This window comes from Hyperolius riggenbachi, chromosome 4, assembly GCF_040937935.1.
Source record: "Hyperolius riggenbachi isolate aHypRig1 chromosome 4, aHypRig1.pri, whole genome shotgun sequence".
NCBI classification, from domain to species: domain Eukaryota; kingdom Metazoa; phylum Chordata; class Amphibia; order Anura; family Hyperoliidae; genus Hyperolius; species Hyperolius riggenbachi.
In genome coordinates, this window is record NC_090649.1 from 495534697 (window position 1) to 495553383 (window position 18687).

An 18687-nucleotide genomic window follows, 5' to 3' on the forward strand; every position below is an offset into this window, starting at 1 on the left:
ATGACCTGTGCATGTTTATTTTGACTTTTAATTTTCAGTTCAGGTTTTCAGGTTTTAATTTTAGAAGATCCATAGGACTACCCAAATTCTGCAAAGCTCTTTACACAACCTGATAGTGCGGCTTGTGTACGGCTGGTAAGCCTTATTACTTTGTTCAGTGTAGGGTTGCATGTCTCATTGTGGAAGTTACAGCTAACCAGACACCGTGTAGTTTGCTTTCCTGAATTTGTTCTGACCTGCGCTGACCTGTTTATATTGTACCTAGAACTATGGACACTGTATTTCTTGGCTGCGGTCATTTTATTGCTTTCCATTGGCACTGACCTTTTTCACTTTTAACATATATAATTATTCCCTTTGTTTAGTATATAGGATGTTTTGCCAAAAATTACCCATTTATAGAAAAAATATGAGCAAATTGAAATGAGGTTGTTCTGCGGTGTGGGCTAGAAGACAATACTCAATAATGAGGGATTCTCGGCATACAGTAGCAATAAAAAGTAGGTGATCACTTTGGAATTATATAGATTTCTTCACAAATTGGTCATAAAACGTGATCTGATCTTCATCTAAGTCACAACAATAGAAAATCACAGTCTGGTTAAACTAATACCACACAAATCATTAAATGTTTCCATGTTTTTATTGAACACACCATGTAAACATTTACAGTGCAGGTGGAAAAGGTAGGTGTCAGCAACACAGATTTTTTCGGATTATTGGTGATCTGCAGTATCACCAATAATACAGATGCTATACCTGATTATATGGTGATCTGCAGAATCACCAATAATACTAGTATAGCTAGACACAGGACACCCAACGTGGTAATGTGTTTGGTGCAACAGTAATAGGAGAAGTTATCTCCCGAGAAACGGGAGATACAGACACTACTGCAGCCAAGGATCCCCTGAGGAGCAGGGAATCAGACTGCACTGCAGCCAGTGGACCCCTGAGGGGCAGGTTCCCACTGACTGTGCTGCAAGATGATCTCCTGAGATGGAGGTAATACAGACAGTACTGCAGCCGAGGATTCCCTGAGTAGCAGGGAATCGGATGGTACTGCAGCCAGTGGACACCTGAGGGGCAGGGACCACTGACTGGATTGCAAGAGTGATAACTGGTGTAATGAGAGATATGATTGGACTGCATCCAGGGACTCCCTGAGGAGCAGGGAATCAGACTGTACTGCAACCAGTGATTCCCTGAGGGCAGGGAATCAGACTGTACTGCAACCAGTGGACTCCTAAGGGATAGAGACCACTGACCGAGCTGCAGGATGGCCCCCTGAGGAGCAATAACCCTAAGCCTGTGCTTGCAGCTGAAGAACACCTGAAGAGCAAGTGTAACGGATAGTACAGTGAGGCTGATCACCCAAGGGTTGGGTGACAGTCAGAGAGGTCAGACAAGCAAAGTCGGCAACACACGGACAGCTAAAGTACAGAGACGGAAGACTGATTCGGTATCCGGGTTCAGGCAATGTCGGCAACAGGTAATCAGATAGGCGGAGGTACCGAATCAGTGAGCAGGAGAGTGGTCAGGAAAGCCAGAGGTCATAACAGGTAACAGTATATATATCAATCCTAGTCTTAGGTGTGAGGTCCTTGGTCTCAACTCCTGGGAACTAGTCTAATAGATAACAGTAATACTTTAACGGCTATCACCGGAATCTGACTAAGTGTGAATTCCCAGCTCCGGCTGGTTCTAACACACTGTAAGATCTGACTGGTCTGAGTGCTCACACGTACGTTTTCACAACAGCAGACAACTTGCAACTGACAGGCAAGTCCTATATATACCCAGAGCACTCCACAGCGCCGCCCCAGTCACTTAGCCAATCTGGAGCCTAGCTGGAGTCAGCTGATCGGCCTGACCAGCTGACTCCCCTTCTACTAGCATAAAGGTCCTGTAGCCTGGCGCGCGCGCATAGCTTTCAATCTGTGTGCACTAGAAGGACCAGGCGAACCAGCAGCATATTGCTGCGTGGCAGAAGTCACCGGCTGGAACGCGGAGATAGCCGCCATGCCGCTTGCCCATGCGGCGGCATCTCCGCTATTCATTATGTGCAGGTAAAGAAAGTTTGCGAACCCCTAGACTAATGTCTGACATCTCCAAGAGCTAATTGGAGCAGGGCCGGATTTCTGGCTAGGCCGCAAAGGCCATGGCCTAGGGCGCCAGAAATTCAGCAATGTTTGGGGCGACTGAGCGGCAAAAAAGTGTGTGCAGCAGTGCAGAGTGTAACCGTCCATTCCTCTCATTCATTCATTTTGCCGGCGGCTAACCCAGCTGCACGTTGCAGCTTGCTGTCTCTCCTCGACTCCTCTCTGCTCACTTCTCCCCCTTTATACTCTAACTGCAGCCCGAGTGTGTTCCATTCACCCAGGCCTGCATTAAAACTTTGCATAGGCTGCCCCATAAACAGACTAAATGAATCACTGAGGCAGCTAGATCCGGTACCCATCCGCAGCCGCCCTGCATGGAGTTTGCAGATAGCAGCGGGAAAGCTGGGTTGCCGGGTCTGGCTCTTGAGTTGGCCGGCGGCTGATAATGAAATATTCAGGTGGTGGGGCACTGCGGCAGCTGGAGGCCAGCAAGCAGACAGGCAGCAATCATGCCCTACAGCCTTGAGGCTGCCAGCAGGCAACTTACATGTGTTACCCAGCTGCAACTCTGCTCACAGTCTCCCAACATGCCCTGCCTGCCTCCTCTACTTCCTGGCTGCTTGTGTGGGGTTACATTTTCTCCCAGGAGCTATTGCCACTGTCTACACTTTGAAGAGTGCTGAGTGAGGATGGAACATTTGCTCATGCTGTGAAGTGCCTGAGACAATGTACAAGTTGAAGGATACCCAAGGTGACATGTGACATGATGAGATAGACATGGGTATGTACAGTGCCAAGCATACACATAACTAGGCTGTGTACCTTTTTTCTTTCTCTGCCTGAAAGAGTTAAATATCAGGTATGTAAGTGGCTGACTCTGTCCTGACTCAGACAGGAAGTGACTACAGTGTGACCCGAACTGATAAGAGTCAGGACCGGGTCGGACTGGGTCAGACTACAGCATAACCCTCACTGATAAGTAATTACAGCCATAAAACACTTTCTTGTCAGTAAATGGCTTCTGAGAGCAGGAAAGAGATAAAAAAGGTCAATAATTCATAGATTTGAGCTCTGACATACTTTAATGAAGGTGTCATTGAGCAGAGACAATTAAACAGTACGGTGGCGTAGTGGTTAGCGCTCTCGCCTTGCAGCGCTGGGTCCCTGGTTCGAATCCCAGCCAGGGCACTATCTGCAAAGAGTTTGTATGTTCTCTCCGTGTCTGCGTGGGTTTTCGGCGCTATATAAATACTAAATAATAATAATAATAATAACAGTAAACACTTAAAAACTAGATTTAAATATAAGATAAAATTGTGGGATAGCTAAAAAAAGTCATTTTTTTAGGAGAAGGAGGATAGATACAAATGTTTTTCTCATCAGTTTATTTTTACCTCGGATGTCCTTTAAGTAAGGATTCAGGAAACAATAATGATAATTGCAGTCAGATAGTTGCAGTTTAGATAAGCTGACTTGCCCCCTGCTGTGGAATAATCTGTCTCTTGTGACAACTGAAACGTCACAAAGACAAAGATTGTTCACCATCATGGTTTAAGGGAAGGATACAGAAAGCTGTCTCAGAGATTTCAGTTGTCTGTGTCCACAGTTGTGAACAGATTGAGGAAATGGAAGACCACAGGCTCAGTTCAAGTTAAAGGGGAACTGAAGTAAGAGGTATACATATACATCTGGCAGCCCTGTTGGTGTATTTCTCTGCAGTAGTATCTGAATAACACCAGAAAAAAGCATGCAGCTAGTCTTGTCAGATCTGACTTCAAAGTCTGAAACACTGAAACACCTGATCTGCTGCATGCATGTTCAGGGGCTATGGATAATAGTATTAGAGGCAGAGGATCAGCAGGGCTGCCAGGCAACTGGTATTGCTTAAAAGGAAATAAACATGCCAGCCTCCATATACCTCTCTTCAGTTCCCCTTTAAGGCTTGAAGTGGCAGACCAAGAAAAATCTCGGATAGACAGAAGCGACGAATGTTGAGAGCAGTCAGAGTCAACACATAGACCAGCACCAAAGACCTACAACATCATCTTTCTGCAGATGGAGTCACTGTGCATCGTTCAATCGTTCGCCGGACTTTACACAAGGAGATGCTGTATGCAGAGGAACCTTTTTCTCCGCCCACAGCACAAACTGCTTGAGGTATGCTAAAGCACATTTGGACAAGCCAGCTTCATTTTGGAATAAGGTGCTGTGGACTGATGAATCTAAAATTTAGTTATTTGGGCATAACAAGGGGCGTTATGCGTGGAGGAAAAACAACACAGCATTCCAAGAAAAACACCTGCTACCTACAGTGAAATATGGTGGTGGTCAGCCTCGGACAGGCCCACCGAACCACCGATGGTCCCATCGGTGGGCCCCGGCCGTCCTGCCTCCTGGGGGCCCCAGTGCTAAAAAGGAGGGGGGCTAAGCGCAGGAAGGGGGGACATTGTGCACAGATCGGCGGGGAGGGGCGGAAGCCTCCCCCCCCCTCCCTCACCTAGGGGCCCCCCTTCCGCGCTCCCCCCCCCCTCTCCAGAATTGCAGCCAGCGGGGAAGAATCACTTAACGGAATGAGTTACGGAGATGAGATCCGTAGCTCTGCGTGCCGCTGGCTGGTCTGCTCTGGTTCCTGAACTGACTGTCCAATCACGCTCTCGCAGGAAGTACTGCGAGAGCGTGATTGGACAGTCAGTTCAGGAAGCAGAGAGCAGACCAGCCAGCGGCACGCAGAGCTACGGATCTCATCTCCGTCATGCTGGTAAGTGATTATTTGCCGCTGGCTGCAATTCTGGAGCGGGGGCCCCTAGGTGAGGGAGGGGGGTTTCTGGTCACTGCTGCCCACATTATGATTTTCTGGTGTCTGCTGCCCACATTGCGATTTTCAGGTGTCTGCTGCCCACATTACGATTTTCAGGTGTCTGCTGCCCACATTGCGATTTTCAGGTGTCTGCTGCCCACATTACGATTTTCAGGTGTCTGTTGCCCACATTACGATTTTCAGGTGTCTGCTGCCCACATTGCGATTTTCAGGTGTCTGCTGCCCACATTACGATTTTCTGGTGTCTGCTGCCCACAGTACGATTTTCTGGTCACTGCTGCCTACATTGCGATTTTCTGGTGTCTGCTGCCCACATTACGATTTTCTGGTCACTGCTGCCTACATTGCGATTTTCTGGTGTCTGCTGCCCACATTACGATTTTCTGGTGACTGCTGCCCACATTGTGATTTTCTGGTGACTGCTGCCCACATTACGATTTTCTGGTCACTGCTGCCTACATTGCGATTTTCTGGTGTCTGCTGCCCACATTACGATTTTCAGGTGTCTGCTGCCCACATTACGCTTTTCTGGTGACTGCTGCCCACATTGCGATTTTCAGGTGTCTGCTGCCCACATTACGATTTTCTGGTGTCTGCTGCCCACAGTACGATTTTCTGGTCACTGCTGCCCACATTGCGATTTTCAGGTGTCTGCTGCCCACATTACGATTTTCTGGTCACTGCTGCCCACTTTTGGGGGGGGGGGGGGTATCTGGCACCAACCTGATTGCATTTTGGGGGGTATCTGCTGCCAATCTGATTGCATTTTGTGGGGGTATCAGCCGCCAACCTGATTGCATTTTGTCGGAAAATCTGCTGCGATTTGACTACTTGATGAATTATCATGAGGCATGTAACTACTTGAATATTTTATCTAAAATGTATCTGGTCGGACCTAATCTCTGTGAATAACAACGCTACTTATGTTGTGTTTTTTTTTTTTTTTAAGTCTGCCCATGACTCATCGTGACCACGCCGATGTTCCAGTGCGTGGTGACACCCATTTACTTTCGCTGCGGCGCGCTGCGGCGCGCTGCGGCGCGCCGCATGTGGACATATCCCTATTGGAGACTGTCCTCAGAAGTGCTCACAATCTTTTCCCTACCATAAACTCATGCAAAATTTCTAGAGTACATGTGTATGTGAGCCCAAAATGGGGGGGGGGGGGGGGTGGCGAGGAGGAGGGGATCGGGGGGGGGGGGGGGGCAGCCTGAAACTTCCTTGGTGGGCCCTTAGTGTCCCAGTCCGACCCTGGTGGTGGTTCCATCATGCTGTGGGGCTGTGTAGCCAGTGCAGGGACTGGGAATCTTGTCAAAGTTGAGGGATGCCTGGATTCCACTCAGTATCAGCAAATTCTGGAGACCAATGTCCAGGAATCAGTGACAAAGCTGAAGCTGCGCCAGGGCTGGATCTTTCAACAAGACAACGAACCTAAATACTGCTCAAAATCCACTAAGGCATTCATGTAGAGGAACAAGTACAATGTTCTGGAATGGCCACCTGAATATAATGGAAGATCTGTGGCATGAGTTAAAGAGAGCTGTCCTTGCTCGGAAGCCATCAAACCTGAATGAACTAGAGATGTTTTGTAAAGAAGAATGGTCCAAAATACCTTCAACCAGAATCCAGACTCCCATTGGAACCTACAGGAAGTGTTTAGAGGCTGTAATTTCTGCAAAAAGAGAATCTACTAAATATTGATTTCATTTCTTTTTTGTGGTGCCCAAATGTATGCACCTGCCTAATTTTCTTTAAACAATTATTGCACACTTTCTGTAAATCCAATAAACTTCATTTCACTTCTCAAATATCACTGTGTGTGTCTCCTATATGATATATTTAACTGACATTTTTTATCATAACAACCAATTATTTATCAAGACAATCAACAAGGTTGCCCAAACTTTCGCATCCCACTGTATGTCATGCTGTAACAAATACTTACATATGGTATGCTGTCACACATGGACTTAAATATGTTATGCTATAATACATGCTTACATATGTTATGCTGTCAGACATGGACTTACGTGTGTTATGTTACATAAATAACAGTTCAGGTGATAAGAGTTGTACTGTTACCATGTAATGCATAAAACAGCAGACAAGCTGAAGCTAGCAGGTAACAGGAAAGGGCGCACCGACCTGTTATCTGCTCACTCTCCTGCTCAGCTTTGCACGCATGAACTGCTACTCCCGTAATGTAGTGTGCAGAAATCCAGGCATTACGGTGTAACACTGTTTTGTAAATCACCCCCCAAGTCCCTCGTGTTGTTCATCACCTGAGGATTTTCTTATCCATGTGCGGAATATGGCTTAAAATTATTTAGTCTTCTTCATTCCTGGATTTAGTGAAGAACTATAACCAAGGATTGACCTTCATCCCAATCAGTAGCTGAGACCCCCTCTCCCATTAGAAATCTTTTCCTTTACTCTAATAGATCATCAGGGGGCGCTGTATGCCTGATATTGTGGTGAGACCCCTCCCACGGTGTGATGTCATGACCGTGGCCCTGACAGTTTGCTGTCTGTGAACCTCATTGCATTGCGGGAAATACTGTTTTTTTCCAACTGTCTGTGCATATGCATATCTATAAAAACAACAACCTATCGCATTGTTAGGGGTTGTGGTTAGAGATAATGGCAATTGTTGCTGTCTGTTTTTTTTCATGTCTGCCAGCAGTAAAGATGATGCCCTACAGGCCGATTGTGGTTCAAACAATGTGAACAAATTACATGGTGAATATTAATAATTTCTTCTATTTTGCAATGTATTGATTTCTTTTTTTCCCCTTTTCGCTAAAGTTCCTCTTTTAATGTAACTACACTTATATTAGGATACCTGCTGTCCTTTATGTGCAAGATCTATGTTTACTAAAGATACTCATTTATTTAGCCTTTTGAAATTAGTTGGAGCAATCCTTTTATTACAATACAGCTGAATGGGCTGGGCATATGCAGCTAAACCTGTCTGGCCAGACATGCAGACTACATACTTATAAGACCTATTTAAGATCACTGCCACATAACGCCAGTCCTCTACCCCCTTTACTGTCTACCTATAAAATGGAGGGTCCTATTCAAGATCGGACTACTGGCATTCATATCACTAAATAATCTGGGCTCTGGATACATGAATGAAATGTTGCAGCTGCATAGTAATCCCAGCATTCTCAGATCCAAAGGTTCGAATAATCTAGCCATGCCCAGAGTCCACCTAAAAACTTTTGGTCCCAAAGCCTTCTGTCATGCTGCTCCTACGTTATGGAACTCCTTCCCTCAGCAGATCAGGACAGCTCCATCTCTGGACGTGTTTAAATCCAGACTGAAACCCTATCTGTTCAGTTTGGCATTTGCAGAAATATAATTTTTGTTGTGTGAATACTTCATCCTGCTACCAATAGTAACTACCACCACACCTGTGGGTGTAAGCTCTACTCCTTACCCATTTCTACAAAGAGTTAAAAGTTAAATAAACCATTTCCACTGTTCAGACAACAAGGAAGAAGGAACAGTCTGAATCTGTCTGTGAACACTTTAGCCTTTATCACATAACAGTCATTTGTGCAATAAGAGGCCAGTGTCTGGGCTTCTGACCAAGTATTTTACAAGTCATTAGCTAATCAGGGAGCTACTACGCCGACATAAACAGGCGCTGTGCCCACTCAGATCTCTAAAAACAAATTTTCGCCTAAACTAGCGTTTAACATAAGCTCAGTTCTCCATAAAAAGTATTAATTTCTGTCTCTTACAAATGTGGATCTGCACTCTATTATTAAACATAGAGTATAATAATAATGTTTGCTTGTAAGGATTTAGTCAAAAACCAACAATATATGGGCACATACATGGCAGATGAAATTCAATGTTGACAAATGTAAGGTCATGCATTTTGGACGTACTAATGGTCTAGCACCATATAAAATAAATGGGATACAGTTGGGGACATCAAACTTGGAGAAGGACTTAGGAGTACTCATCGACAACAAGTTAAATAATCGTACTCAATGCCAAGCCGCTGCAGCTAAAGCGAACAAAATTTTGGGATGCATTAAAAGGGAAATAAATACTCGAGATGCTAGCATAATATTGCCCCTGTTTAACTCTCTAGTAAGGCCACATCTGGAATATGGAATTCAGTTCTGGGCACCACATTACAAAAAAAGATATTGCAGTTTTAGAGCAGGTGCAGAGACGAGCTACAAAATTGATACGTGGGATGGAAGGTCTCGCTTACCAAGAAAGGTTAGATAAACTGGGTTTATTTAGTCTAGAGAAAAGACGCCTTAGAGGAGATCTAATTAACATGTATAAATACATCAGAGGGCAATACAATAGCTTGGCGGATGAGCTTTTTGTCCCTAGGCCTTCTCAAAGGACTAGAGGACATGAGCTGCGCATGGAGGAAAAACGTTTTAGCCATTTATTTAGGAAAGGGTTCTTTACAGTAAGAGTGATTAAGATGTGGAATGCATTGCCACAGGAAGTCGTTATGGCAAACTCTATACCTGCATTTAAAGGGGGCTTAGATGCTTTCCTTGCGTTAAAGGCATCCATGGCTACAATTACTAGGTTATGCCTAATGATGTTGATCCAGGGATTTTATCTGATTGCCATCTGGAGTCAGGAAGGAATTTTTCCCTTTTGGGGCTAATTGGACCATGCCTTGTGGGGTTTTTTTCGCCTTCCTCTGGATCAACAGGGGTATGTGGGGGACGGGCTGGAGTTGTACTTTGTACTGGTTGAACTCGATGGACGTATGTCTTTTTTCAACCAAAATAACTATGTAACTATGTAACAATGGAGTCCATTATTAAATGTGTGAGGTCATCTTTCTATTACTGAGAACGAGTTATCAGTACCATAGAAATCTCCCACCTACTACGGCATATCTGAGAGTATCATGGAGAAAAGAATAACAACGTCAAGGTCTCTCCCACAGCTGTGCTCACCACAAAAACAGCTCCAGTTCTGCGCTGCTAATATCGGGGTTATAATAAACACGCAGATGGATAAATCTGTGTACTTTTCTACAATAGCATGCAAGTCCTATTTAAAGGATACCTTAGTGCTAAATAAAATCTGAAATGGATGCCCTGTGTGTATGGGGGAGATGCGCATAGGCTTACTGCACCTCCCGGGGCCCTGTGTCTCCTTCTGTTTCTCCGTATCCGGATCCGTTCTAAAACCCTGGTCGGTGGGGTCGACGCTGGTGCAGTAAGCCAGCGGGAGTACGCATGCAGTCCAGCAGGAAGATGTAGCCGGAGCGTGCCATCACCTGACCCGGACATACTGCGCTCATGTCATGCGCAGTGTATCCACTATGGCACCTGGTGACCGAGTGGGAGTGGTGTCTTCCTGCGGGGGTGCTCGTGTACTCTTGCAGACTTACTGCACCTGCGCTGACCCCACCGACCAGGGTTGTAGAACGGGGCCGGTGACGGAGGAACAGATGGAGACACGGGGCCACGGGAGGTGCGGTAAACCTTTGCGCAACGTCCCCCCACACACAGGGCGTCCATTTCACATTCTATTTAGCACTAAGGTATCCTTTAAAGGGACTTTGAAGTCAGTCTAAAAAACTCTTGCAGCCTTAAGATGCATGCACACACACACACACACTACTGTTGTCCTTAAAGGAAGACTTTGTTGTAAATAACCTATTTTTTTCAATATTTATTTTTCAAGCACACCTACACTAGGCTGAAATATGTAATGTTTACTTACCTGGGGCTTCTTTCAGATCCCTCAACGTCCTCTGGGTTCCCTGTATTCTCCTGCTGCCAGCACTGAAATATCTGCAACTGGAGCCCCAGTCTCGCCAACTGCACATGAGTGGTCCCGTCTGCACATGCTCCACTATTACAGTCCATCACCGGGAGCATTCTGCGCATGCGCAGCTGTAAAAGAATGAATTGAACATGCGTAGAACCCTCCTGGTAATGGGAGCGAGATCTTGGAGCATGCGCAGATGGGACCACGCATGCTCAGTTGGCGTATCTGGAGCTCCAGTCATAGATATTTCAGAGCTGGCCGCGGGAGAAGGAAGGTGTCCCAGAGGACGCTGAGAGACCTGACACACTACTTAGGGCTGGAAGAAGCCCCAGGTTTGTAAAAGTCACATATTTCAGCCTAGTTCAGATGTGCTTTAAATGATCCAGCCAGTGTTTGTCCATTGTAAAATGTAACTCCTCCCCTAGTTTACATTCCTAAATTTATCAGAAGAGCTGACATCTTTACTGCTGGCAAGGTCAATAACTGCTAACTGTTATTTTTCTCCCTCTGCCAGTTGAGCAGACAAAACAGTTGATCTCCAGAGTGCTCTAGGGAAGGAGGGAAAATGACACCACTGCCATGGCAAAACATCACCGAGCAGGCATGGATACAAAGTAATATCCTGTTATTTATAGATATAAAAATCAGTTCCTGCCACTGAAGCCAGGATAATCAAGGTATTAATGGGTATTCTGAATAATCTTGTATGATCTGCTATGTGTTATCAAAGTCTTCCTTTAACAATCATTTATCCATTGTTAGGGCGACAGTTTGGAGCAAGAAAGCTATGTCCTTCTCTAGAATCACCTCCTCGCATTCACGTATACAACAAGACTTCTCACATGCTTCACCCCTCCTCTGGAAGGCCCTTCCACAGCACATCCATCACTTTTTCCCACAAGGTTATGCTCTAACTTAACTTAGGCCATTCCCCCTTCGACCGCTCATCAAGTTTTACTCCTTACTAGATGACCTAAACACACACTGCCTGTATGTATACTGCATACTCCCCACCTCTTGTTTCCACCCCATTCTTTTAGATTGTACACTTGCCAGGGCAAGGCTCTCACCCTTTTGTGTCTTTGAATTTGTTGTTTATTTCATAGCTTGCTCTCTGTTATACATTTTATTCATCATGTTATACTTATCATTTCAATTACCGATTCTGTATTTTGTACCAGTGTCCACATTGTATGGATAACATTGTCTGTATCATTATGGTTGTTAACAGCTTCTGGTTGAACTCGATAGATGTATGTCTTTTTTCAACCCAAATAACTATGTAATTATGTACCCCTTGTTTGTTTTCTAACTTTATATGGCACCAATGAATATGTTGGCGCTTTATAAATCAATAATAATAATAATAATAATAATAATAATAATGCAGACAGACTATACAGCTTCTCAGCTGCAGTGACAGTCATGTCTAGGAGAAGTCATGAAGAAGCATGTGATCAGTCTGGTCAGGTGATAGATATGTAAGTCTCTTATTAGTGATGGTTGTGTCTAGGAGAAGTCATGGAGAAGCATGTGATCAGTCTGGTCAGGTGATAGATATGTAAGTCTCTGATTAGTGATGGTCGTGTCTAGGAGAAGTCATGGAGAAGCATGTGATATGTTTGGTCAGGTGATAGATATGTAAGTCTCTGATTAGTGATGGTCATGTCTAGGAGAAGTCATGGAGAAGCATGTGATCAGTCTGGTCAGGTGATAGATATGTAAGTCTCTGATTAGTGATGGGCCTGTCTAGGAGAAGTCATGGAGAAACATGTGATATGTTTGGTCAGGTGATAGATATGTAAGTCTCTGATTCACTAATCATGATAACGCGCTAAAGAAGGATGTGATCACAGCAAATCAGAGCTTTACAAATCTATGAGATGATTAAACAAATCACATGCTTCTCCATGATTTCTCCTAGACATGACCATCACTAATCAGAGACTTACATGTCTATCACCTGACCAGACTGATCACAAGATTCTCTGTGACTTCTCCTAGACATGACCATCACTAATCAGAGACTTACATATCTATCACCTGACTACACTGATCACAAGATTCTCCGTGACTTCTCCTAGACACGACCATCATCACTACTCTGCTACAGCTAAGCAGTGCAAGCCCATGCACTGGCCACCCCCTGCACTACAGACAGGCTGTACTTTTGGCTGCAATATTCTCTGACAGATTCAGACTGTGTCAGCCACCTTCTAGTGTGAACAGTAGATATGATGTAGCCAAGAAAGCTATTTTCACACAGAAAAGAAACATTTCAGCACTCTGCTTACTGGGCCATTGGATGGTGTTTTATATCTGCGCCAGGAGATAAGTCACCGTCAGAGCCTGTTCTCTCGCTCGCTGTTCACTAGCCGTGATTTGTGGAGGGACAGGAGTTTTATGAAGGCTTAGTATCTCAGGGAAACCTTTTCCCACACTCTTAAAATGACATAAAAAACAAAAACCAAAAACAATGCTTGCCCGTGTGATTTATACGGTGTTTATGAAGGTTTACTGTCTCAGGAAGCCATTTCCTCTGAGCGTGATAAAAAACGCTCATCTGCATGGCTGCTCGCTGCTCATGCTTCTCTGATGACTTCTCTGGTGTATTTAAAAGGAACACTAACACAAAAATGTTTTAAAATGTAAAGAGAAACTGAAAATCGCTGAAAAAAAAGTTTCACTTACCTGGGCCTCTGCCAGCCCCCTGCAGCCGTCCTGTGTCCGCACATACCTGTAACGATCCTCCTGTACTTCGCTGTGGCTCACTTTCTCTTTCGCCTGTCCACGTCCACTGCGTCTGCACAGCCCTGGCCACGCCCATCCTTGTTCACGGTGTTTCCTTTCCCAGGGGCTTCCTGCGCAGGCGCAGTAGAGCTTTTCTTATGCAAACGAGGATGCGCGCGGCCAGAGCCACAAAGGCGCAGTTGGTGGTGAAGAATCACAGCCGCGCGGGGGGGGGGGGGGGGGGGTCTCGGAGGATCTTTGAGTACCACCTCAGGACAGGACGGCTGCTGGGGGCAGGGAGAAGCTCCAGGTAAGTGAATCTCTCTTTTCTTTCTTTTTTTTTTTTTGCAGTCTTCAGGTCCGTTTTAAAATTCCTGTAAACATACAAATAAGAAGTACATGTCTTCCAGAGTAAAATGAGCCATAAATGACTTGTCTCCTATGTTGCTGTCACTTACAGTAGGTAGTAGAAATCTGACATTACCAACAGGTTTTGGGCTAGTCCATCTTTCCATGGGGGATTCTCAGCATGGCCTTTATTTTTATGAAGACACTCCCTATAAAAGGATTTATACAGAGATGATGGCCAGCCTCCCTGCTCACCGTACACTTTGATACCTCCTTTTTTGATGTACGCAACCCCACTATGTACAGAAGCTGTTCCCTAGAGTTTTTATGACTGTAATTAATTATCAATGACAGTTACACTTTGCTACAGTTCAACTAGGTCCCAGGTAAAGAGAAACTGTCATTTGCATACTAATCCCTACTATAGTCATATGCCTATTGAACTCTAGGGCCAACTTATGGGGAAGACAATTAATGAATTGAAGTGCCCGGAGGAAGCCCACGCAGACACGGGCGAAACATACAATCTCTGTGCAGATAGTCACTATGGAGTAACTGCCAAAGCCCAGAATGTTATTGAACAAATCCTTTACTAAAACGTTTGCAAAGCTGCCTGAGATGCATTCGCGGTTTATGGCGGCTGACACAGACACATATTTGGTTTAGCGTGGAAACAAATTGAGTGTTTTATTATATCCACTTGACTGCTAAACTAATTTAAAGTAACATGTTATTTTTTCTGACATCTTAAAAAAAATAATCTTTTTTCCTATCACCCAGCGCATCATTAGCTATCTGTTTTCATAAACACCTACGTTGTGTAACTGTAATAAATATATCAGACAGGTATACTGTCAGAGTAAACTCTAACAAGATGTAATGTGTAAATATGAGGCTATATTCGGAAGTATAACTTGCATTGTTATGCACACTGCTTCATATCAGTGCTCGGGGCAAAATCAGGCACACAACTTAAAGGGAACCTAAACTGAGAAGGATATGGATTTTTCCTTTTAAAATAATACCAGTTGCCTGACTCTCCTGCTAATCCTGTGTCTCTAATACTTTTAGCCACAGCCCCTGAACAAGCATTGCAGATCAGGTGCTCTGACTGAAGTCAGACTGGATTAGCTGCATGCTTGTTTCAGGTGTGTGATTCAGCCACTACTGCAGCTAAAGAGATCAGCAGGGCTGGCAGGCAACTAGTATTGTTTAAAGATAATCTGTACTGTAAAAGTCTTACAATAAAAAGCATACCATTCTATTCATTATGTTCTCCTGGGCCCCTCTGTGCTGTTTCTGCCACTCCCTGCTGCAATCCTGGCTTGTAATTGCCAGTTGTATGCAGTGTTTACAAACAAAAGACATAGCAAGTGATAGGCTGAGAGTAGCTCAGAGTGTGAGTCATACAGAGTGTGCAGGGGGCCTGGAGAGGGTGTGTATAGCTTCTATCCAATCACAAGCAGCACAGCACATTCCAGCCTGACTGCCTCAGCCAGACAGAGCCCACAGAGGAGAGAAGATTAGATCATATTACAGAGATAATACAGCCACTGTGCAACTAGGAAAGGCTGCAGTGAGACAGAGCACATTAGAACAGCTATAGGAACTTATAGGATAGAAGTAAAGTAAGGCTCAAAATTTTGTTACAGAGTCTCTTTAAAAGGAAACATCCATATCCCTCTCAGTTTAGGTTCCCTTAAAGCAGACCTGAAGTGAAAAAATACTTATGAGATAATTAATTGTATGTGTAGTGCGGATGACTAATAGAACATTGGCAGCAAAGAAAAGTCTCATATTTTATTTTCAGTTGTATTGTTTTTTCTAACATTGCATCATTCTGCAGTTGCAGTTTTAAAAGCACACTCTGTCTTTTAAACTGTAAAACAAAGCAGAAATAATCACCCTTTGAACTTTCATGCAGTAAAACCTTATCTCAAGCTGTTTCACTGTTTCTTGGCTGTTTATAGGACCACTGTTGTGACAATCTTAACATTTAATACACATGTAAACACATCCAAATAAGAAATATGCTTCTTCCAGAGTAAAATGAGCCATAAATTACTTTTCTCCTATACTGCTGTCACTTACAGTAGGTGGTTGAAATCTGGCAGAACTAACAGGTTTTGAAGTATCCCATCTCCTCATGGGGGGTTCTCTGGGTTTTTTTTATTTTCAAAAGCACTTAGTGAATGGCAGTTGCTCCGTTCAACTGCCCAACAAAGTGTGCAGTGAGCAGGGAAGCTGGGCAGCATCTTTGTATAAATCTTTTCCAGGGAGAGTCTTTATAAAGAATAAAGGCCATGCTGAGAATCCCCTATAAAGAGATGGACTAGCCCAAAACCTGTCGCTTCTGTCAGATTTCCACTACCTACTGTAAGGGGCAGCAACATAGGAGAAAAGTAATTTATGGCTCATTTTACTCTAGAAAAAAAACATACTACTTATTTGTATATGTTTACAAATATCTTCAGTTTTAAGACTTTTGCGACAATGGTCCTTAAAGAGCTTCTGAAAACAGGACTGTGTTTGACCCAGTGGGTCAGATAGCTCAGAGAAGCTCTTTTGCATAGATAATAACTGAAGCTTTTAAACTCTTCCTGTACTGGAAACAATATGAGACTCTTTTCTTTGCTACGAATGACCTATTTCTTAGCTGTGCTACACCTACACATCATTACATCATAAGGGGTTTTTTTTCACTTCCGGTTTGCTTTACCAATCCAGCATACACCAAGGAGAATATGAGCATAAATACCTCCATTGGGCTATATAGCATGTCTATTACTGTGGAGATAGGGAGGTTTTTAGGAGAATACAATAGTGATCATGAGGATAAATCCCGACTGGTTGATTTCTATTTGCTGAATGCTGAACGAGGGCCAGGGTCAGCTGACACTAGAAGATTCTACAGCAAAACCTTACCAGACTGTAAATTGTCAGATCAGCACGGTGGCGTAGTGGTTAGCGCTCTCGCCTTGCAGCGCTGGGTCCCCGGCTCGAATCCCAGCCAGGTCAACATCTGCACAGAGTTTGTATGTTCTCTCCGTGTCTGTGTGGGTTTCCTCTGGGCATTCTGGTTTCCTCCCACATCCCAAAAACATACAGATAAGTTAATTGGCTTCCCCTAAATTGGCCCTAGACTGTAATACATACACTACATGACATAGACATATGGTAATGGTAGGGACTAGATTGTGAGCCCCTCTGAGGGACAGTTAGTGACAAGACAATAAACTCTGTACAGCTAGAGTTGTAAGAAACATTTCACAATGGCTTTTTCAGTAAAGAATACTTACAGTATCTCACGAAAGTCAGTACACCTCTCACATTTATGTAAATAGTTTATTATACCTTCTCATGGAACAACACTGAAGAAGTAACACTGGGACACAATGTAAAGCAGTCAGTGTACAGCTTGTATAACCGTGTAAATGAGCTGTTACATCATAGTAGCTCAACACACAGCCATTAAAGGAGCTCTGTCGCCAAAATACATGTAAACATATACAAATAAGAAGTACTGTCCATTTCTTCCAGAGTAAAATGAGCCATAAATGACTTTTCTCCTATGTTGCTGTCACTTACAGTAGGTATTATAAATCTGACAGATGTCAGACTAGCCCATCTTCTTATGGGGGGTTCTCAGGGTTTTCTTTATTTTTAAAAGCACTTAGTGAATGGCAGTTGCTCCGTCCAACTGCCAAAGAAGTGTACGGTGAGCAGGGAAGCTGGCCATCATCATTGTATAAACCTTTTTTAGGGAATATTGTTCTAAAGCATAAAGGCCATGCTGAGAATCCCCCATGAAGAGATGGACTAGTCAGTAATGTCAGATTTCTACTACCTACTGTAAGTGACAGCAACATAGGAGAAAAGTAATGTAATGCTCATTTTACTCTGGAAGAAACGTACTTCTTATTTGTATGTGTTTTACATTTTAAGATCTTTGCGACAGTTCCTCTTTAACCACTTTAGGACCCCAGGCATACACCTGAAAAGGAGGAGGGGGGGGGGGATCACTTGTGTGCTGAGTTGTATGGCCCTGCAGCGAGCACTTAAAACTGCAAAATAGCTTGGTCACTAGGGGGGTGTGAGCCTACAGTCCTCAAGAGGTTAAACATGATACTGGCCGAGTGGCCGTCTCTCACAACAATATAGAAAAAATCCAGCAAACCTGCTCTGTTCTGATTACACAGGAAAGAGAAACTCTTTTGACATGGAACCAAAAATAAACACTAAAGGCCCCTGGATTGCAGTTATAAAAAAAAAAAAAAAAAAAAAAAAAAAAACAGTGCCGTTTACACCTTACCCTGCCCGTGTTGGTGTAGAAGAAAAGCCTAACACAGTGTGACAAATTGCAGCTCTATCCCAGGACTAGTGTTGGGAGAACAGTGTTCGCCACTGTTCGGGTTCTGCAGAACATCACCCTGTTCGGGTGATGTTCGAGTTCGGCCGAACACCTCATGGTGTTCGGCCTTTTTAGTTCGGGTTCGCCCAAACAGCTCAATGCCCAGCCGATCAGGCCGAACAGGGCCCCTGTTCGGCCGAACAGGGCCCTGTTCGGCCGAATACTGCCCCCCTATGGGTTCGCAGGCAGTGGCTGGCCTGGCTGGCACTGTGGTGTGTTCTGAGTGAGGAGGAGGAGGAGTCCGACTAGGAGACGCGTTGAGGCCGGGCAGCGGGCGGTTCATCAGTAGTACCCTTGTGGTACTTCCGCCCTTTCTCTGACCTCACGTCCTCTACGTGATGACGCATACCCTCGTATGCAGAGGACGTGAGGTCAGAGAAAGGGCGGAAGTCCCACAAGGGTACTACCGCTGAACCGCCCGCTGCCCGGCCACAATGCGTCCTGCGTCCTACTCGGACTCCTCCTCCTCACTCACACCACAGTGCCAGGCCAGCCACTGAAGG

The 18687-nt window shown here is 44.5% G+C and overlaps 1 protein-coding gene and 1 long non-coding RNA gene across 7 annotated transcripts in view; one reads left to right on the forward strand and one right to left on the reverse strand.

The window, feature by feature from the left end:
* Positions 1-18687, reverse strand: part of FSHR (follicle stimulating hormone receptor) — a 294915-nt gene that overhangs the window by 169408 nt on the left and 106820 nt on the right. The window contains exon 1 of one of the 5 annotated variants that reach the window (XM_068233077.1): positions 12990-13041. The exons of the other annotated variants lie outside the window; for them this stretch is intronic. Within the exon in view, the coding sequence (XP_068089178.1) occupies positions 12990-12997 (8 nt within the window). The 5' untranslated portion in view covers positions 12998-13041. Of the gene's footprint in view, positions 1-12989; positions 13042-18687 lie in introns of those variants that run through there. 5 annotated transcript variants of the gene reach the window in all.
* The window catches only part of LOC137504536 (uncharacterized), a 63127-nt gene that overhangs the window by 929 nt on the left and 43511 nt on the right, over positions 1-18687 (forward strand). The window contains exon 1 of one of the 2 annotated variants that reach the window (XR_011019501.1): positions 11271-11372. The exons of the other annotated variant lie outside the window; for it this stretch is intronic. This is a non-coding gene — a long non-coding RNA (uncharacterized lncRNA). Of the gene's footprint in view, positions 1-11270; positions 11373-18687 lie in introns of those variants that run through there. 2 annotated transcript variants of the gene reach the window in all.